The sequence below is a fragment of the Ranitomeya variabilis genome, chromosome 4 (assembly GCF_051348905.1).
Source record: "Ranitomeya variabilis isolate aRanVar5 chromosome 4, aRanVar5.hap1, whole genome shotgun sequence".
Classification (NCBI taxonomy): domain Eukaryota; kingdom Metazoa; phylum Chordata; class Amphibia; order Anura; family Dendrobatidae; genus Ranitomeya; species Ranitomeya variabilis.
In genome coordinates, this window is record NC_135235.1 from 443,768,755 (window position 1) to 443,791,771 (window position 23,017).

General features: G+C 43.5%; 1 protein-coding gene across 1 annotated transcript in view; it reads left to right on the forward strand.

Moving 5' to 3' along the window:
• The window catches only part of FDXR (ferredoxin reductase), a 39,055-nt gene extending 33,853 nt beyond the window's left edge, over nucleotides 1-5,202 (forward strand). The window contains exons 9-12 of the mRNA XM_077251494.1: nucleotides 3,092-3,291; nucleotides 3,368-3,539; nucleotides 3,610-3,783; nucleotides 4,487-5,202. Of these exons, the coding sequence (XP_077107609.1) occupies nucleotides 3,092-3,291; nucleotides 3,368-3,539; nucleotides 3,610-3,783; nucleotides 4,487-4,617 (677 nt within the window). The 3' untranslated portion in view covers nucleotides 4,618-5,202. The remainder of the gene's footprint in view (nucleotides 1-3,091; nucleotides 3,292-3,367; nucleotides 3,540-3,609; nucleotides 3,784-4,486) is intronic.
• Nucleotides 5,203-23,017: the final 17,815 nt, after the last annotated feature.

Genomic DNA, 23,017 nt, shown 5'->3' on the forward strand with positions numbered 1-23,017 from the left:
ACACTGAAACAGTCTATTAACAATGATAAACAGTTTTAATGTGCAAATCAAGCTAGGCTTTTGGTGAACTAACAGTTATCGAACAGAAACTCGAACAGCCGAATTTTAAGCAAATTGTTCAGGTTCGTCGAACGACTCGAACACCGCCCAAAACAGCTCAAATTTGAAATTGGCGAACAGTTGGACTCGAACACCGCTCATCTCTAGTCGTAATGTGACTGGTCATGTACCATTTGAATACGAGCAGGACGTCATGTGACCGGTCATGTACTATTTGAAAACAAGCGGTCGTCATGTGACCGGTCATGTACCATTTGAATACGAGCGGTCGTCATGTGACCGGTAATGTACCATTTGAATACGATCGATCGTCATGTGACTGGTCATGTACCATTTGAATACGAGCGGTCGTCATGTGACCGGTCATGTACCATTTGAATACGAGCGGTCATCATGTGTCCAGTAATAAACCATTTGAATACGAGCGGTCGTCATGTGAGCGGTAATGTGCCATTTGAATACGAGCGGTCTTCATGTGACCTGTCATGTACTATTTGAATATGAGCGGTCGTTATGTGACCGTCATGTGCAGGAGAGAGTAACATTTGGAATCCTAACCGTGTGTAATATACATCATTTCAGGATTCGCTCTGTTTGACAGGTCGAGCATTCGTCATGTGACCAGTCATGTACCTTTTGAATACGAGCGGTCGTAATGTGACCGGTCATGTACTATTTGAAAACGAGCGGTTGTCATGTGACCTGTCATGTACTACGGTATTTGAATATGAGCGGTCGTCATGTGACCGTCATGTGCAGGAGAGAGTAACATTTGGAATCCTAACCGTGTGTAATATACATCATTTCAGGATTCGCTCTGTTTGACAGGTCGAGCATTCGTCATGTGACCAGTCATGTACCATTTGAATACGAGCAGTCGTAATGTGACCAGTAATGTACCATTTGAATACGAGCGGTTGTCATGTGACCGGTCATGTGCTATTTGAATATGAGCGGTCGTCATGTTACCTGTCATGTACCATTTTAATAGGAGCGGTTGTCATGTGACTGGTCATGTACCATTTGAATACGAGCAGTCGTCATGTGACCTGTCATGTACCATTTGAATAAGAGCGGTCGTCATGTGACCTGTCATGTACTATTTGAATACGAGCGGTCGTCATGTGACCAGTCATGTACCATTTTAATACGAGCGGTCGTCATGTGACCGGTCATGTACCATTTGAATACGAGCGGTCGTCATGTGACCAGTCATGTACCATTTGAATACGAGCGGTCGTCATGTGACCGGTCATGTACCATTTTAATACGAGCGGTCGTCATGTGACCGGTCATGTACCATTTTAATACGAGCGGTTGTCATGTGACTGGTCATGTACCATTTGAATACGAGCGGTCGTCATGTGACCGGTAATGTACCATTTGAATACGAGCGGTCGTCATGTGACCGGTAATGTACCATTTGAATACGAGCGGTCGTCATGTGACTGGTCATGTACCATTTTAATACGAGCGGTTGTCATGTGACTGGTCATGTACCATTTGAATACGAGCGGTCGTCATGTGACCGGTCATGTACCATTTGAATACGAGCGGTCCTGTGTCAGTTTCTTTACCTGCTTCACTGAAGTGAACATTGAAAGAAGTGGAAGAGAAGCTGGTTGGCCGGCACTAGCCTCTAACAGAGACTGGAGCTAGCGCCTACTGCTGCTGCTGTTTAATCATTTAGATACTGCTATCAGTAGCGATTTGTTACTTATTGGGCTGATTGCTGTAATTTTGATAATCATTTTAGCACCATGAGATTATCATTGGAGGATTTCTGAACTTGCTGCCATATATTCATGAGCTCCATATGATCCCGCTCCCAGCCATGATTGGCAGTTTTCTGCCTATGCACAGTGTACTCAGAAAGCTGCCAATTAGTGGTTGGTGAAAGGTTACAGCTTAGCATTCAGAGAACTGGTAGGTCTGCAGCAGATGAAGCAGTGATTTTATCAAAACTGTAGGAAGCAGCACAGTAAGTGATACATCACTGGAATTGCAGTTTCTGACCTCACATGATGCAACTCTCAGATATGGTAGCAAAAGACTGGTGACTATAGTTAGTAGTCTTGCTGCTGTATCGGAGACTCCTGGATCTCTTACCTTCTGGGATTCCTGGCGCAGCTTTTTATTAGCAGGGTTAGAACTATGTCATCTGTGCATCACATGAACCTCCCGTCCAGCGGCCGGAGACTACGGAGTCCTACACATTGATGCTTCCAATTCTACTGGTGACGGTCCCTTTATGGCCTTTGTTGCTGCCGTCTATGTACTCTACTTAAGCCCTGTGGCTGGGCTTCATACTTGATCGTTAATTCCCTGTTCAAGTCCCCACGGGGGGTGGAGGTGAGGAGGACTGAAAACTAAAAAGAAAATTAATAGAATTTTTTAAATCCTCAAAAAACAGAAGCGGGGTAATGGTCTCCTTTTTTCCCCAAATCAAAAATAAAATAAGCAAATTAGTATCAGTGTGTCAATCAAAGTCTGACATATCAGGGTATAAAATTAATTAACCCATAAGGTCAAATAGTGTAAAGAAAAAAAGTTTGAAATGCCAGAATTGCTGTTTTTTTGGTTACATTACCTATCCCCCCCAAAAAAATCAGTAAAACAAATGTACCCAAAAATGGTATCAATAACAATCGGAAGCTCACTATACAAGAATTCAAACTCTCACACATCGATGGAAAAATAAGTCTTACAGGTCTCAGAACTTGGATTTTGTTTTTCAATGCATTATATTGTAAAAAGAAAGATGTCCTCCAAAACTGCAACTCATTCCACAAAGAAGTGGCCCTAGTTTGCCTATAAAATAAGAGTTAATCTGCCTCCTATTGAGTATCATCAGTAAATGGATAGAAGTATTGTAAACCCCCAACCTGCCTGTCATGTTTTACTATTCAGTAATCCTTACCATAGTATTGCAGATATTTGCCTCTGCTATGCATAGTATAAGAATATTATATTCAGTATGACCCATCCCTTGAAATTTTGGTGATACGTTTTCTTTCCCCATAACTCTTAGACCTCCCGAGGCCAAGGAAGCGACTGACGGAACTACTAGTAAAGTCAGCGCTGGAGGCACCAGGAGAGAAGGAGGCTGCTCGTCGGACCCACTGTAATAGAGAATGGGGTCTGCGTTTCTTCCGCAATCCTGTGTCTGTGCTTCCTAGTGAAGATGGGAAAAGAGCAGCGGGGGTCCGGCTAGCAGTCACTCGACTTGAGGTATGATATGGCATTATAGGCTATATATGTTGCTCTCCACGATTGTTGATGTTGGGTAATGTTTCCTGTTCTTCAGGGATCCGGGGAGAGTGCAGTAGCTGTTCCTACAGATAAAACAGAGGATCTACCTTGCGGCATTATTCTCAGCAGTATTGGGTATAGAAGTGTTCCGATCGCACCAGGCGTGCCTTTCCTTCCGAAGCAGGGTATCATTCCAAATGTTATGGGCAGAGTTCAAGGGACTGCAGGTAAGTGTTTCTAATCTTTCAGAATGCTGACGACAACGTCTCTAGCAATTTTTTCTGACTTTATTGGTAGGACTGTATTGCAGCGGTTGGGTAAAAAGAGGTCCGACTGGTGTCATCACAACTACAATGACAGACAGCTTTGACACAGCTCAAGCTTTGTTGGAGGACATAAAATCGGGGACATTGAACTGTTCAAATCCTCGAACAGGAGCCTCAGCAATTAGAGAGCTTTTTCTTCTTAGAGGTGGGTTTTACGTGGTGTTTGTGGTTTTTCTACATCTTGTGCCTTTTTTTCAGATACATCTACCTAATTGCACTATAGGCATAAATTTTCATATATTGTCCTCCATGATTGTCCAAAATCAACGTTTGCAAATACTGTTGATATTTCAGCTTGAAACCTTAAAGGGGTTGTCCATTTTTGGGATGATAATCTGCTGTCTCTCCATGTGCACGTCTGGATTCTCCAATATTGCTGGTTAGACACGTGATAGCAAGTGTGCGATTTGCATCCTTACGGTCATGTGCCAACTAGATGTGCTCAGTCTAGTCAGAATGTGAGCGAAAGTATGTAAATCGTATATATGCATTCGTGTGACCGGCGCTCGCACCAGCAATACTGGAGAAATCCTGACTGCATGCGCACCACTCTCTGTAAGGATTCCAATGTCTGTTGTCACATAGACCCCAGCTGTGGGGTCTGTAAGCCAAACCGCCGACTCCAACTCCCCAATTTCCATGACTTGCATAACTTTCCCAAATTCTTATGAAAAAAAATTCAGCACATCCTGCATTAAACTACGGTACCCAATTTTATTATATATTTTAAGAGTCGGTCCATTTTATATTGACTTCACCAAAATGGAAACCGACTCCACAGCCCAGCTGCATACTTTAATCCCAGCCCCACCAATCCCTTTTAAAGAACATTTTATTTTCCATTACAGGAGTTCAAACTGTGTCATTCTCTGACTGGGAAAAAATAGATGCAGCGGAAATCGCACAAGGATTGGAAGCAGGAAAACCTCGAGAAAAGATTTTGGACACAGAAGAGATGCTGCAGTTAGTCTCTCGATGATGAATTCATGTACATTGAGCCATAATGGACTCTGACATCTTGGACTTGTAAAAAGGAGCTAAATAAAAGTTCTTCTTTTCCCAGTTTCGTCAAATGCCAGCTTATATATGTTTAATAGCTAGAAAATAATTTTTACTAAATTATAAATTATTGTATTGTACAGCCATTTCTGTGTGTTTTCGAGAAAGCAAATGTGTTCTCACCAGAAGAATGAAATCTGCATCTCTAGTGGCACCAATAGGTGGCTGCGCTGTTAGTCAGTGTCCAACCCTTAAGGAGGACCTGGTGAAAAGTGGGCATTTTTTGGTCTTATTTTATTCCCACTGCTCCCCTGATTATTACAGTTTTTATTTTGTTTAATCTACTGTACGGTTTCAGAGTTATGGGCTTTTAATTTGCTGCAATTTTTTATAGTCTTTACCATGGCGATGTAGCTTACAGGGTAAAAATGCAGAGCAGCCTAAACACACGTCCTCAGAAAATCCTCTAGCTACCTCCAGAACCAGCACTTGTGTCCTGAAAATGTGTTCCCTGACTCTTGTTCCATATGATACAGATGCAAATAAATGGATAAATGGCTGTGCACTTGACTCCAATAGCAATGAATGGCGAGAGACGGGCACATGCTCAACAGGTGGATTTGTGTAGCCCCTGTTTTTGTTGATGGGTGCGGATCTTTGAGCTGGTGCCCCCAGTTATCAAACAGTTATGGCTCAAACTATAAATATATGATATAAATATATAAGATGAGAATACTCCTTTAAAAACTTAACATTTTAACAAACTTGACATCTCAGAAGCTTTGGTGGAATACTGGTTACTAAGATCCTTAAATCAAGGGCCAGATGTGCTCAACCGCTTCAGCTGTGTTCGTCTTTGCGTTGCTCTCTGTGGAGATGCAAGCAGTTTGATGTATTTTTAGTGAACCCCTCTGCTCTTGTCTCCAAGAAGAGACCAGCAAACGAATCAAGGTAGAAGAGTCTGATTGCGCTGCTAACAACTTCCCTTGTATTTTAGCCATTGGTGTGGGCCCAAGTCCTAATACCTACACCAATCAAAACATTTGATGTGTCACTATATTCTTCGTTGGAACACTAAGGGTGCATTTCTATCATCCAAAAACACAACGTTTATATAAGCAGACAGCTCTTCAGATGCGGACTGCACGATCCGTAATAGATTGCTCATATGCTGCCATTGTTCTAAGCAACATGAGTCCTGTTTACACGGGAGGATTCACTGTCAATAATGATTGATGATATTTGCAGTACAAAAGATCATTTCGCCCCAAGTGCGAGTGTTTTGCTTGTTTGTCCAGTGATCAGCAGACCCTGCAAGATTATCATGAAACAGAGTTCCCAAGGAGCGCTCGTTAATCTTGCAGTGTAAATGGACCTCAACTTGAGATTAACTGTAAGTATATGCATTAACTATATTAACCAAATGTGTCTTCGATGAGCTGTTCCTAACAGAAACTGCAGTCATCTCAGTGTTATCATTTAATCAGACAACTTTGCCACAGTCAGCAGGATTTGTCCCTACTTATGATAAAAATTGGGCGGCTTCATCTCTGAAGGTGTATTGCAAAATAAATCTGTGCAGAATAGCTTACTCCCTTTCTACTATATGGACAAAAGTATTGGTAAACTTCCACATTACACCCTCAGGAGATTTTTTTTGACATCCAATTCTAAATCCATAGGCATTAGTGTGAAGTTCCCCCCGTTTTTGCAGCTAAAACAACTTCCACTTTTCTGTGAATGCTACCTACAAGTTTTTGGAGTGTGTCTGTGGGAATTTTGCCTATTTATCCATAGGAGCAATAGTGAGTTTGGACATTGATGTTGGAGAAGAGAGCCTGTCATGCAATGTCTATTCTAGTTTATCCTAAATGTGTTCGATAGGGTTGAGGTCAGGGCTCTCTGTGGCCTATCATGTCCTTCTACACCAAATTCCTCAAATCTTGCTAGTATGGATCTGGTTGTGTGCACTGACTTTCATGAAGGTGCAGAAAAGGGCTTTCCCCAAACTGTTTCCTCAAAGTTAGAAGCTTACATTTGTCCAGAATTTCTTGGTTTGCTGAATCATTAAGATTTCCCTGAGTGGTCTAGACAACCTCTGAGAAACACAGCCATAGCATTATTACTCCTCAGCCAAGCTGTACTGTTGGCGCAGGTAAAGAAGTGTTATTTCACACTCTACAGAAGATGTTTTCAATGCTCCATAGCCCATCGGTGGCATACTTTACACCCATCTATCTAACTCTTGCAAGTGCTTGATAATGTAAGGCTTGTATGGAGCTAATCTGCCATGGAGACCCATACCATGAAGTTCCTGGTGCACATATTTTGGGCTGATGTCAGTGTCAGAGGAGGTTTATAAATCTGCATTTAATAAGTCAGCAGAATATTGGCCACTTTTATGAACTATGCACCTCCATACTTGGCACCCCCTCTCTAATTTTTTGCGGTTACCACTTCATGTCTTAGTTTATTGTTCCTAAATGCTTCCACTATTCAATAATGCCACTCACAAGTCATGCAGAATATTTAGGAGAAAACAAATTCATGGAATGACTTTTTATACAGGACCTTGCTGGTATCAGTGATCTCTTTAGAACAAGCCATTCTTTCCCAAGTGGTAGTAAAGGCAGACTGCAGGGTGAGGGGCTGGAATTTCTATATTATTATTATTTATTTATATAGCACCATTGATTGCTGTACATGAGAAGGGGTTACATACAAATTACAGATATCACGTACAGTAAACATACTAACACAGACTGATACAGAGGGGAGATGACCCTGCCCTTGCGGGCTTACATTCTACAGGCTGGTGGGGAAGGAGACAGTAGGTTGGGGGGTTGCAGCTGCTTCGGTGTTGGTGAGGCGGTAGATCCGGTAGTGGTGAGGAAGCAGCGGGTCGTTGCAGGCTGTTGGCTTGCCTGAAGAGGTGGGTTTTCAGGTTCCGTCTGAAGGATCTGAATGCGGTTGCTAGTCGGACGTGTTGGGGCACAGAATTCCAGAGGATGGGGGATATTCAGGAGAAGTCTTGGAGGCGGTTAGGTGAGGAGCGAATAAGTGTGGAGGAGAGAAGGAGATCTTGGGAGGACCGGAAATTATGTAAGGGAAGATATCAGGAGATTAGTTCAGAGATATATGGAGGAGACAGGTTATGGATGGCCTTGTAGGTCAGTATTAGTAATTTGAACTGGATACGCTGAGGGAATGGGAGCCAGTGAAGAGATTTGCAGAGGGTAGAAGCGGAGGAGTTAAGGATGGACTGGAGAGGTGCAAGGCTGTTAGCAGGGAGGCCACAGAAAATGATGTTGCAGTAGTCGAAGCTGGAGATGATGAGAGCAAGCACAAGCATTTTAGTAGATTGCGGGTTGAGGAAATATTATTGAGCAGGAGGTGGAAAGATCTTGGATGTGCGGTTTGAAAGACAGGGCAGATTCAAGGGTTACTCCAAGGCAGCGGACTTCCGGTACAGGTGAAAGCGTGATGTCGTTAACTGTGATAGGTCAGGTAAGGAAGATCTGTGAGATGGAGGAAAGATGTTGAGTTCACATTTGTCCACATTGAGTTTGAGGAAGCGAGAGGAGTAGGAGGATATGGCTGATAGACACTCCAGGATTCTGGATATCTGGGCCAGAGAGGTAGATCTCAGTGTCATCAGCATAAAGGTGGTACTGGAATCCATGGGACTTTATGAGTTGCCCCAGGCCAAGTGTATAGATTGAGAAGAGTAGGGGTTCCAGAACAGAGTCTTGAGGGACTCCAACAGAGAGAGGGTGGAATGAGAGGTAGTGTGGGAGTGGGAGGCGCTGTATTTATCTTTATATGTTAAGTGCTGTGGCCCAGTATTTTTGTCCATATCGTGCATGTGTGTGTATGTTTATGTTGTAGCAGTGCCGGGTAGGACAGAGTTACAGTTGTGCTCAAAAGTTTACATACCTCAGCAGAATTTTTGCTTTCTTGACCTTTTTTCAGAGAATATGAATGTTAACACCAAAACGTTTCCTCCACTAATGGGTTAGTGGCTGGTTGAAGCCATTTATTGTCAAACTACTGTGTTTTCCCTTTTTAAATCATAATTTCAACCCAAAACATTCAAATGACCATGATTAAAAGTTCACAATTCTGGTGATTTTGGCCTGATAACATGCACTGAAGTTGACACAAATGGGTTTGAATGGCTAATGAAGGTAACATCCTCACCTTTGACCTGTTTGCTTGTAATCCATGTGTGTGCATAAGAGCTGAGTGAGTTTCTGGGATTCAGACAGACTCTTCCATCTTTCATCCAGCCACTGACGTTTGTAGATTGTGAGTCATGGAGAAAGCAAAAGAATTGTCAATGGATCTATGGGAAAAGGTAGGTGAACTGTATAAAACAGGAAAGGGATACAAAAAGATATGCAAGCAATTGATAATGCCAGTCAGCAGCGTTCAAACTGTAATTAACAAATGGAAAATCAGGGGCTCTGCAAAAACAAAACCACAGTCAGGTAGACCAGCAAAAATGTTGTCCACAACTGCCAGGAAAATTGTTCGGGATGCAAAGGAAAAGCCACAAATAACATATTCTGAAATACAGGACTCTCTGAAAACTAGCGGTGTGGCTGTTTGAAGATGCACAATAAGGAGGCACTTGAAGAAAAATGGGCTGCATAGTCGAGTCGCCAGAAGAAAGCCATTACTGCGCCAAATGCCACAAAGTATTTCACCTACAATATACAAAACAGCACAGAGACAAGCCTCAAAACTTCTGGAACAAGGTAATTTGGAGTGATGAGACCAAAATTGAACTTTTTGCCACAACCATAAACGTTAAATTTAAAGAGAAGTCAACAAGGCCTATGATGAAAGGAACACCATTCCTACTGTAAAGCACAGAGGTGGATTTCTGATGTTTTGGGGATGTGTGAGCTACAAAAGCACAGGAAATTTGGTCAAAGTTGAAGGAAAGATGAATGTAGCACATTATCATCAAATACTGGAGGCAAATTTGCAATCATCTTCCCGGAAGCTGTGCATGGGACGTACTTGGATGTTCCAACATGAGAACGATCCAAAACACAAGGCCAAGTTGACCTGTCATTGGCTACAGCAGAACAAAGTGAAGGTTCTGGAGTTGCCATCTCAGTCTCCTGACCTCCATATCATTTAGCCACTCTGGGGAGATCTCAAGCACGCAGTTGATGCTAGTCAGCCCCGGAATTTACATTAACTGGAGGCTTTTTGCCAAGAAGAGTGGGCAGCTTTACTATCTGAGAAAATAAAGAACCTCATCTACAACTACCCCAAAAGACTTCAATCTGTCATTGATGTTAGAGGGATCAATACACGGTATGAAGAAATGGGGTATATAACACAGTAGTTTGACAATAAATGGCTTCACCCAACCACTAACCATGAGTGGAGAAAAAGTTTTGGTATTATCATTGATATTCTCTGATAAGAAGCCAAGAAAGCAAAAATTCTGCCGGGGTATGTAAACTTTTGAGCACCACTGTAAGTCCTAGCTCTGCAGGATTTGATTAGATGCACCTGCTTAGCTTTTAACCAGCCTGCTGGATGGGGCAGAGTCCAGTGTGCTGCTGGTGAGTGACCAGCCAAGTTGTGAGCTGTAGCTAAGAGAGATGTGATGTGATCTCTATGAATGGAAGTCTGCGCAGGTCAGCAATACGTGAAATGGCGCAAGCAAACAATTCCAGACAATTTTGCATTCCAAAAGTCAAATCATAATTTTTCCCTTCTGAGCCCTGCCATGTTCCCAAAAAGTAGTTTCCACCTCAAATTTGGGTATCTATGTACTCAGGAGGAATTGCACAACACATTGTGCAGTTCATTTTCTCCAGTTACCCTCATGAAAATGCCAAATTTGGTGATAAAGTAAAATGTTTGTGAGAAAAAGTAAAATGTTCATTTTTCTCCTCCCACAATGCTCTAATTCCTGTGAAACACCAGAAGGGTTAATGAACTTATTGAATTTGGGTTTGAGCACTTTGAAGGGTACAGTTTTTAATATTGTTTCCCTTTTGGGTATTTTATGTCATATGGGCCCCTCCAAAGTTACTTCAAATGTGATGTGGTCTCTAAAAATAATAGATTATGTAAATTTTGGAAAAAGGCAAAATAGCTGATCTTTTATCCTTTCTAACTTCCTAACAAAAAAAATGTTTCAAGCTGGATTTGGATACAAAATGATTTCCAAAACTTTAAACATCCCAAGGAGCACTGTGCAAGCGATCATATTGAAATGGAAGGAGTATCATACCACTGCAAATCTACCAAGACCCGGCTGTCCCTCTAAACTTTCATCTCAAACAAGGAGAAGACTGATCAGAGATGCAGCCAAGAGGCCCATGATCACTCTGGATGAACTGCAGAGATCTACAGCTGAGGTGGGACAGTCTTTCCATAGAACAACAATCAGTCGTACTGCATAAATCTGGCCTTTATGGAGGAGTGGCAAGAAGAAAGACATTTCTCAAAGATATCCATAAAAAGTGCCATTTAACCCCTTCATGACCTCGGGATTTTCCATTTTTGCGTGTTCGTTTTTTGGTCCCCTCCTTCCCAGAGCCATAACTTTTTTATTTTTCCGTCAATTTGGCCATGTGAGGGCTTATTTTTTGCGGGACGAGTTGTACTTTTGAACGACATCATTGGTTTTACCATGTTGTGTACTAGAAAACGGGAAAAAAAATCCAAGTGCGGTGAAATTGCAAAAAAAAGTGCAGTCCCACACTTGTTTTTTGTTTGTTTTTTTTGCTAGGTTCACTAAATGCTAAAACTGACCTGCCATTATGATTCTCCAGGTCAGTACGAGTTCATAGACACCTAACATGACTAGGTTATTTTTTTATCTAAGTGGTGAAAAAAAATTCCAAACCTTGCTAAAGAAAAAAAAAAAAATTTGCGCCATTTTCCGATACTCGTAGCGTCTCCATTTTTCATGATCTGGGGTCAGTTGAGGGCTTATTTTTTGCGTGCCGAGCTGGCGTTTTTAATGATACCATTTCGGTGCAGATACTTTTTTTTGATCGCCCGTTATTGCATTTTAATGCAATGTCTCGGCGACCAAAAAAACGTAATTCTGGCGTTTCTAATTTTTTTCTCGCTACGCCGTTTAGCGATCAGGTTAATGCTTTTTTTAATTGATAAATCAGGCGATTCTGAACGCGGCGATACCAAATATGTGTAGGTTTTTTTATTGATTAATTTTGATTGGGGCGAAAGGAGGGTGATTTAAACTTTTATATATATATTTTTTTTTTCACATTTTTTTTACTTTTTTTTTTTTACTTTTGCCATGCTTCAATAGCCTCCATAGGAGGCTAGAAGCTGGCACAACGCGATCGGCCTGCTACATAGCAGCGATCATAAGATCGCTGCTATGCAGCAGAAATGCAGGTGTGCTGTGAGCGCCGACCACAGGGTGGCGCTCACAGCTACCAGCGATCAGTAACCATAGAGGTCTCAAGAACCTCTATGGTTACAATGCAGAAGCATCGCTGACCCCCGATCATGTGACGGGGTCAGCGATGCGCTCATTTCTGGCCGCCCGGCCGGAAGCGCTGGTTAAATGCCGCTGTCTGCGTTTGACAGCGGCATTTAACTAGTTAATAGCAGCGGGTGAATCGCGATTTCACCCGCCGCTATTGCGGGCACATGTCAGCTGTTCAAAACAGCTGACATGTCCCGGCTTTGATGCGGGCTCACTGCCGGAGCCCGCATCAAAGCGGGGCTTCTGACCTCAGACGTACTATCCCGTCCGAGGTCAGAAAGGGGTTAAAGTTTGTACAAATAGTCCCCAAAACATAATTAGAATACACTTGTTACCATGCATGTAGTTGCATCTCAATGCTGAATTGCATTTAGAGTATAGGGCAAAGAACGACTCAAACTAATAGATTACAGACAGGAGAAAAATAGAGTCTGAATGCCAGTATTTATAAAGATGAATTGAAACTTTATTAAATAATCTATACAAACATAAAATCAATATTGTGCACAGCCGTGAGCAATACAGTAATATTGTAACACTATAGAATAGTTAATGTGACATTCCAAGAAAAAAGAGAGAAGCAGTGCACCTCATCAGTATATATGGGTCATAGTAAAATTCTGGCCACTAAGCGTATGGATAAGCCCACATAAAGGCATAAAATGTATACTAAACACCACAGACGGGATGATGAATAGTATCCTATTGGACATGCTATAGTAGAAAGAGGAAATAGGAAATATAGCCGTCAGCAGCAAGTTGTAGCCGCCTAACACATACAATAACCGTCCAGATACTATAAGTCAAAAGGCTCCAGCCTACCCATAGTAGCGAAGGGATATAAAATCCCCCAAATGCCCAAGTGAAGATATCATGCAAAATAAACGCTGCCTGAACAAAAATAGTAATAATTACCCATTGAGTGATAGAGACAGGTGCAACCGCGCTCTCACCCCAACGCACGTTTCGGTGCGAGATCACCTTCTTCAGGGGGCGTCCCCTGAAGAAGGTGATCTCGCACCGAAACGTGCGTTGGGGTGAGAGCGCGGTTGCACCTGTCTCTATCACTCAATGGGTAATTATTACTATTTTTGTTCAGGCAGCGTTTATTTTGCATGATATCTTCACTTGGGCATTTGGGGGATTTTATATCCCTTCGCTACTATGGGTAGGCTGGAGCCTTTTGACTTATAGTATCTGGACGGCTATTGTATGTGTTAGGCGGCTACAACTTGCTGCTGACGGCTATATTTCCTATTTCCTCTTTCTACTATAGCATGTCCAATAGGATACTATTCATCATCCCGTCTGTGGTGTTTAGTATACATTTTATGCCTTTATGTGGGCTTATCCATACGCTTAGTGGCCAGAATTTTACTATGACCCATATATACTGATGAGGTGCACTGCTTCTCTCTTTTTTCTTGGAATGTCACATTAACTATTCTATAGTGTTACAATATTACTGTATTGCTCACGGCTGTGCACATATTGGTGCACAATATTGATTTTATGTTTGTATAGATTATTTAATAAAGTTTCAATTCATCTTTATAAATACTGGCATTCAGACTCTATTTTTCTCCTGTCTGTAATCTAAGGGGTTAAAGTTTGCAACAAGCCATCTGGGAGACACACCAAACATGTGAAAGAAGCTGCTCTGGTCAGATGAAACCAAAATCGAACTTTTTGGAACAATGCCAAATGATATGTTTGGTGTAAAGGCAACACACCCTGAACACACCTGCTGACTGTCAAACATGGTGGTGGCAGCATCATGGTTTGGGTCTGCTTTTCTTCAGCAGGGACAGGGAAGATGGATGGAGCCAAATACAGGACAATTCTTGAAGAAAACCTGTTGGAGTCTGCAAAAGACCTGAGACTGGGACGGAGATTTGTCTTCCAAGAAGACAATGATCCCAAACATAAAGCAAATTCTACAATGGCATGGTTCACAAATAAACGTAACCAGGTGTTAGAATGGCCAAGTCAAAGTCCAGACCTCAATCCAATCGAGAATCTGTGGAAAGAGCTGAAAACTGCTGTTCACAAACGATCTCCATCAAACCTCACTGAGCTTGAGTTGTTTGCCAAGGAAGAATGGGCAAGAATTTCAGTCTCTCGATGTACAAAACTGATAGAGACATAACCCAAGCGACTTGCAGCTGTAATCACAGCAAAAGGTGGCGCAACAAAGTATTAAGTTAAAGGGGCCGAAAAATATTGCGCACCCCACTTTTCCATTTTTGAATTTCCACAAATTTTGAATCACTAATAAAGTTTCGTTCAACTTTACAATTGTGTTTCACTTGATGTTGATTCTACACCAAAAATGTAGATTTAGTATCTTTGTTTGAAGCATGATATGTGGGAAAAGGTTGAAAAGTTCAAGGGGGCCGAATACTTTCGCAAGACACTGTATAACAATTGAAAGTTGGAGACCTGCAAAGTTTTCACCAAAATTCCAATATTTTCACAAACACAAAAAATATCTACCAAAATTTACCACTAACATGAAGTACAATGTTTCACGAAAAAACATTCTCAGGATCACTGTGATTCATTGCAGCATTCCAGAGTTATGGCCACATAAAGTGACACTGGTCAGAAATGTAAAATTTGGCCTGGTCAGAAAGGTGAAAATAGGCAGGATGGAGAAGAGGTTAATGCTTCGTACAAACTATTCATGTGCATTGTTCAGGTGTGATTTTTGGCCAATTCTTCCACACAAACACTCTTCAAATCCTAAAGGTTTTGTGGACTCCTATGAGCTTTAGTTCCTTCCATAAATTATCTATGGGATTCAGGTCAGATGATTGGCTGGTCCATTTTAGCAGCTTTACCTTCTTTCTCTGAAACCAATTGAGAGTTTCCTTGGCTGTTTGTTTGGAATCATTGTGTTGCTGAAATGTCCACTTTTTGTTAATTCATCCTTCATTCACTCATATGAAGTTTGCCAGTGCCGTAGGCTAAAAAACAGCCTCACACCGTGATGTTCCTACCGTCGAACTTCACAGTTGTTATGGTATTTCTGGGGAGAAGAGCAATGCCTTTTGGCCTCCAAACATGGTTTTTATTATGACATCCAAAGAGTTCAATTTTGGTGTCATCTGAAATTCTGCTGTAACCAATGGCATCAGTATGATTTTCAACAATAAGGCAGCGAAGGTCTTGAGACAGCTCACTACTTGTACTCATGAGCTGAGTCTTGTGTTGCACCTTGGTAATGAGACATCTTTTTTTATAGGCCTTCAGTTGAACCAGCTGATATTTTTCACTAAGTGACAGTATTGCTTTCTATTGCTCATTTCAGTTGGTGTCATGACTTTCCATGGCGTTTTCCACCTCCTTTCTTCATGTGTTCTAGGCTAGGTTCACATTTGCGGTTGAGCCCACAGCATCTCGTCCACGAACGCATTGTTTTTTTTATCTGCATCAACTTACGCATGATGGATAAAAAACGCAATGTTTACATTCGTTTTTGCATGCGTTCACGTTTTTTATGCACATGCGTTTGATAGGAACATTTTTTACAAGAAGGATTTCCTTGAAACAAGCCACGTCAAATGGGCGTGGCTCATGAGATTTCTCTATATAAACCCTTGTACAGATGAAATCCTCACATTTTGCTCCTGTATCCTGTGTCAAGATGGATCTTTGCATGGAGAGTTTCTATTGGAATCTGGATTTGGATGTCAGCTTGTTTCTTTCCTTTGCATTTGCTTGTGAGCAAGAACGGAAAATGGAAAAACAGAGAAGCTGGCATCGGCGCTTTTAGCAGCACCAGATTCTTGAACTATGACAGAGCTGTGGAGCCTACCACTCCTTATTCAGTGAGCTCCTTGAAAACCCAGAGAAATATTTAGCGTACACGAGGATGTGTCAAGACAGCTTTATGGAATTGCTGGACCATGTACAAGGAGCCATCAGCAGGCAGGAAACCCAGCTCCGTGGAGTGATTCCTGCTGAGGAACGTCTGCTGGTGACACCAAGGCACGTAATATTTAAACATTAACGCCTGTCATAAGTATTATTGTTCTGCAATGTACTTAATATTTTTTACTTTTTTTGTTTTGCTTAAAGACTGTCCTAAATATCTACTATATAATTGTCTAAGGGTCACTTCTGTCTTTCTTTCTGTCACGGAAATCCCAAGTCACTGATTGGTCGCGGCAAAACAGCCAGGACCAATCAGTGACAGGCACAGTGCGGCGGCAAAATGGCCGCTCCTTACTCCCCGCAGTCAGTGCCCGTCCTGCCCGCTCCATACTCCCCTCCAGTCAGCGCTCACACAGGGTTAATGGCAGCATAAACAGACCACGTTATGCCACGGTGTAACGCACTCTGTTAACGCTGCTATTATCCCTGTGTGACCAACTTTTTACTATTGATGCTGCCTATGCAGCATCAATAGTTAAAAGATCTAATGTTAAAAATAATAAAAATAATAAAAATAGTTATATACTCACTGTCCGTCGGCCCCTCGGATCCAGAACAGGCCTTTCCCGCTCCTCGCGATGCTCTGGTGACCGCTCCATGCATTGCGATCTCACGAGATGACGTAGTGGTCTCGCGAGACCGCTACGCCATCATCTTGCGAGACCGCAATCGCCTCTTTGGACCAGGGCGCGCGAGGAGCATCGGTAAACGCTTTGCCTGCATCCTGGGGCCAACGGAAGGTGAGTACCGTATATAACTTTTTTTTTTTTTTTTTTTTTTAAACAGGGATATGATGCCCACATTGCTATATACTACGTGGGCTGTGCAATATACTACGTGGGCTGTGCAATATACTACGTTGGCTGTGCAATATACTACGTTGGCTGTGCAATATACTACGTTGGCTGTGCAATATACTACGTGGGCTGTACAATATACTACGTGGCTGTGCAATATACTATGTGGGCTGTGCAATATACTACGTGGGCTGTGCAATATACTACGTGGGCTGTGCAATATACTACGTGGGCTGTGCAATATACTACGTGGGCTGTGCTATATACTACGTGGGCTGTGCAATATACTACGTGAGCTGTGCAATATACTTCGTGGCTGTGCAATATACTACGTGGGCTGTGCTATATACTATGGCTGTGTTATACACTACGTGGGCTGTGTTATACACTACGTGGGCTGTTATATACAGCGTGCGTAGGCTGTTATATACTACGTAAGCTGTGTTTATATGCTACGTGGGCTGTTATAAACTACGTGGCTGTTATATGCTATGTGGGCTGTTATACACTCCGTGGGCTGTGCTATATACTACGTGGCTGTGCTATATACTGCATGGGCTGTGTTATATACTACGTGGCTGTGCTATATACTCCGTGGGCTGTGCTATATACTCCGTGGGCTGTGCTATATACTCCATGGGCTGTGCTATATACTACGTGGCTGTGCTATATACTACGTGGCTGTGCTATATACTACGTGGCTGTGCAATATACTATGTGGCTGTGCTATGTACTACGTGGCTGTGCTATTTACTATGTGGGCTATTATTTACTACTTGGCTGTGCTATATACTGTTCGCGGCCGGCCACATAATCAGCAACAGGCGCAGTCTAGCGGTCGAATCCTGTGTATTCAATGTATTATTCTAAAATCTTCATAAATAAACTACATACATATTCTAGAATACCCAATGTGTTAGAATCGGGCTACCATCTAGTTCGTTATAAAAGCCATGTTCTTTCTCTTTTTTTTTTTTTTCTTTCTCTGTTTTGCAAAACCCAGTCATAAAAATTATTGTTCTGATTTATTTTTTTATTTCTCTTTTCGTCAGATTTCTGGCTACCGGAGAGAGCCTATCATCGCTCCATTTCCGGATAGGGATTTCACACTCTCTGGGGTTATCGCAGACACCTGCCGGGCTTTGTGGGATGTTCTCCGTGCTGAATTTATCCCCCTACCCACCACGGAAATCTGGCAGAAAACTGCAGACCAATTTTTTGAAGTTTGTAATTTCCCCAACTGTTTGGGAGCAGTGGATGGAAAACATATCAGGATTACCAAACCGTCTGGAACTGGATCCGAGTACTTTAATTATAAAAATGTTTTTTTGCATAGTGCTCATGGCGATTGCAGCTGCAGACTGTAGGTTTGTCGCCATGGATACTGGATCTTTTGGCCGTGGTCTGACTCCCAGACATTTAAAAACTCGGACATGGGCCAACAGTTGTATGGGAATCATTTTAATGTCCCCCTGCCACAACTTCATCCCAACATTCAAGGCCCGCCAATGCCATTTGTTGTGGTTGGGGATGAGGCCTTTCAGAATCCTCCTGAAACCATACTCCAGTCGGGACTTGAACCACACAAAAAGGATTTTTAATTACAGACTGACCAGGGCATGAAGAACTGTTGAGTGTACCTTTGGTATCCTTGTCTCAAAATGGCACATTTTAGGTACAGCCATTAGTCTGAAAATTGAGACAGTCGATGAGGTGGTCAAGGCGTGGTTCTGCACAACTATATAATGGCTAATGAGCGACCCAACATTGAACTTGATTAACCTGTTTGTAACCCATTGCCAGGCTACCATCATCATCCTCTCAGGACAACAGTTGAAGTTGCCCAAATGAGGGATACATTTGCGTCCTACTTTGTTTCTGAGAGTGGATGTCTGTCCTGGCAAAATGACATGGTTTAGTGTTCTTGTAATCTTGTGTATTGTTATGTACCTGTAATTATTAAAATGTACTTTAATGTTTGCTGACAATAAAACACCTCTAGTTAAACACCTGTTCCAAGTGCCCGCTATATTAGAATAATGTTTTTTAAAGTTTAATAAGGTCATCACTGGTTCACAACAACAGTTTTGATAAAATCCACTCTCTGTATCATGCAGATTGCATGAGACAGGGATTGGATAACCAAATTGGGTTATGTAATCCATGCTTTACACTACACCTCTTCTGTCTGAGGTCAGTACTATAGTAGGTGACATTGGATTAGCTCCATCCTCCATCGTCTCTTCAGTCTGCATTTCTTTTCTTTTTTTTTAATCAGATAATTTTTTTTATTAATAGTAGTCAAGTTGACAAACAGACACAATTGTGTCAAAAAGGAGAATAAACATGTTTACAAAAAGTTTTTGAAACCGTCCCCCAGTCCCCCCCTCCCCCTTACCTCCCCGCTCCCTTAAAGCCTCTGTAAACAAGAATAGGACAATAGCATACATTGTTTACATAATAAAGCCACATTTCCTTGGAATCGGTTCCTCTCCATCCACAGTTTCCAAAGTGTTTCAAAGGTTTTCACACTTTCCCTTTTTTCATAAATACCCTTTTCCATATTAATAACCATATCAGACTGTCTATAAAATTCCTGCAGAGACGGCAGGTCCTCACTCAACCAGTGCCTGGCAATTAGCTTTCGCGCAACATACAATAATCTAGCTATGGCCACTTTTTGATGATTTGGAACTCGGATCTCTTACACATATCCCAAAATATATATCACAGGATCGCTTTCAATTGCACAGCCATACGATTTTCCAATTGCTTCTACCACATCCAAACAGTATGAATTCAATCTCGTACATTGCCATAACATGTGTAGAATTCCTGCCCCCTTAGACTTCAGTCTGCATTTCTATATTTCTATATATTAATGCAGACTGAAGAGATGATGGAGCTAATTCACCTCATATCTTTACTCACCTGCCCGTGTGTCAGAACTAGTGTACTCAGGATGCAGAAAACACTGCACCCTGAGTGCACTAGTGCTGACACCTGGGCAGGTGAACATTGTTGACCCCTGACCTTTTTTGCTGTATTAATATATATTTTTGGAGGATTTTCAGCCTCTTTGTGGTTTTGCCACCTCATAGCTCCATGACAGACACAAGAAGCAAAGCTGCAGTGTAAAGCAAATAAAGAAGAGGGGCAATAGATTGTGTATCATGGAGCTATGAGCTGGCAAAAAAAAAACCAGTGTGTGTACACGGCGACATGTGTCTTGACGGCGCACAAATTTATTTTAAACAAAATTATGAACTGAGGGGGAAATGTTATGAACCTGCGAGGTGTGCTGCTGTGATGATGAAGGGGTTCCAGCGGAAGGGGTAACTAAACTTGTGGGGTCTGCGAGGTCAAGGATGGAAGCATGGGACGGGAGAGACACATTGGAAGGGAGAAAAAACTGGACAACACAGACACATTGGGAGGTGAGGGTGGAGGTAGCACGATACTTCTGCTGCCACAAGTCCTTTTGCCTTTCTGTCCAGTTTTATGTGGCAGCTTCCTTTTTTATGTCTCCTTGGGAGGGTGGGAGTGGTGGCGTCAGCAGGTCATTCACCATGTTGAGCTGGCCAGGTGGTGGCGGTGGAGAGCTGTGCATGATCTTCTGACCGCCTAGTGGTGGTGGCGGTGGGCAGCCGTGCTGGATCTTCTGGTGGCCTAGTGGTGGTGGCGGTGGTCAGGCGTGCAGGAGCAGGACTCGGCATGGTGGTGGTGGAGTGGCTTTGAGCAGCACCCGGCATGGTGGTGGCGGTGTAGTGTGCGGCAGGACTGAGCATGGTGGTGGCCGTACAGTGGTATGCAGCAGAACTCGGTATTGAGGTTAAATATGTAATTAGTGGCACAGGTGGAAATACCACCTGTGGCTGGTGGAAGTACCGAGTCTGCTGCATAGCCTGAACATAAGCAGCATTGCAGGCCTGCATCACGTTGAGCTGGAGTTCCAACATGCCCTGCTCTATTTTATTAAAAAATGGTGTGCTGGTCTCTGGAGGTCGGCTTCCAGACGATTAAGGTGTTGGTTGACATCCTGGAAAAGTGTGTTAATATGGGTCAGACCACTTTCCAGTCTATCTCCCACCACCTTCAAGCCATTCTGGAAGACCGAGCTCAAGTGAATAAACTCGGGCATGAGGGACCTGTCTGAGGCCTTCTGGCGTGAAGACCCCCCCCAAAAAAAAAAAAAAAGAGGCAGAGGACTGGGATAGGGGAACACCTGAAGGACCAGCTGCCTGTGACGCTGGCCCACTTGCTGATTCGCTGGTGGATGGCTGGGACTGGTCCGTGGCTGTTCTATGAGGGACCGCTCCAGAGGACGATCCAGGTTCGAGGGTGCTGCTAAAGGTTCTGTGAAAATAAAAGAGAAGCAAAACATTAATACCAAAAAATAACGATTGTAAAAGCGCCAACTCCTGTGGAATAGAAAAATTCAGATTAGGGAATACAACACAATGGAATACAAAACAAAAATACTTACGTTCTCTGACCAAGAACAGGCCTCAGGAAAGACAGCAACTTGTACTTATATTTCCCGATCCTTGCTGCAGCACCACCGCCGCCGTCTTGCCACTGAAACTTGGGCCTGAGCCAGCTGCTCCTGTTCTTCTGCACTGGAATAGTTCTGTAAAAAGAAAAATATTTTGCCACATGTGTAAAATAGTGACGGTGAATACCAATCAGGAGCAAATGTACTCACTTCAGTCTCCTGTCCACTGCATGAGCTCTGATCTTCAGTGGAGGACATGATGAGGAATGCTGCAAGAGAGACAGAAATGATTAAAGACTGCAGGGAGAAAAACAGACAGGCGGACATATAGCTTGTATACTTACATTTTGAGTCTTCCAAACTTGATGCTGAAAGGCTTGTATCGCTTCCAGAGTCTTAAGAGTAATGGACTTCCACTGCCCACACCTTCTTTTATAACCTTTGTTTGGGGGGTGTCTTAAAAAAAGTTCCTAGACATGTTTACTCATCAGAACGCATGCGTACGCAGTGGCGTAGGAAGGGGGGTGCGGGGGGTGCGGGCCGCCCCGGGCGGCACAATGCCGGGGGCGGCTCCGACCCAGAGAGGAGGAGGAGGAAGAAAAAAAAAAATTTGAGACGCGGGCCCTTTAAATCTTCGGGCGGCGCCGACGCCACGACCAGGGCCGCCATACCAGCGTTGGCATTGCCCCCCCCCCTTCTAATACTCACCTCTCCTGGTTCCTGCGGCAGCTGCAGCGTCTTCGGCGCCCTCTGACTCTGCGACGTCTCAGGGCAGAGGGTGTGATGACGTCATCACTGCGCGCTCACCTCTCTGTCCTGAGCGTTGCAGAGAGACGCTGAGTGCATGGGACCTGTGCTGGGAACGGGAGAGGTGAGGATTTTACTTTTTTTTTTTTTTTCTTTATGTCTGACTCAGAGAGACTGGGGGCAATATGCTGGAGACAGACTGGGGGCAATATGCTGGAGACAGACTGGGGGCAGATTGCTGGAGACAGACTGGGGGCAATATGCTGGAGACAGACTGGGGGCAGATTGCTGGAGACAGACTGGGGGCAGATTGCTGGAGACAGACTGGGGGCAGATTGCTGGAGACAGACTGGGGGCAGATTGCCCTAGACACACTGGGGGCAGATTGCTGGAGACAGACTGGGGGCAGATTGCCGGAGACAGACTGGGGGCAGATTGCCGGAGACAGACTGGGGGCAGATTGCCGGAGACAGACTGGGGGCAGATTGCCGGAGACAGACTGGGGGCAGATTGCCCTAGACACACTGGGGGCAGAATGCTGGACACACTGGGGGCAATGCTGGACACACTGGGGGCAATGCTGGACACACTGGGGGCAATGCTGGACACACTGGGGGCAATGCTGGACACACTGGGGCAGATTGCTGGACACAGTGGGGGCAATGCTGGACACTGGGGCAGATTGCTGGACACTGGGGCAGATTGCTGGACACTGGGGCAGATTGCTGGACACACTGGGGGCAATGCTGGACACTGGGGGCAATGCTGGACACTGGGGCAGATTGCTGGACACACTGGGGGCAATGCTGGACACTGGGGGCAATGCTGGACACTGGGGCAGATTGCTGGACACACTGGGGGCAATGCTGGACACTGGGGCAGATTGCTGGACACACTGTGGGCAATG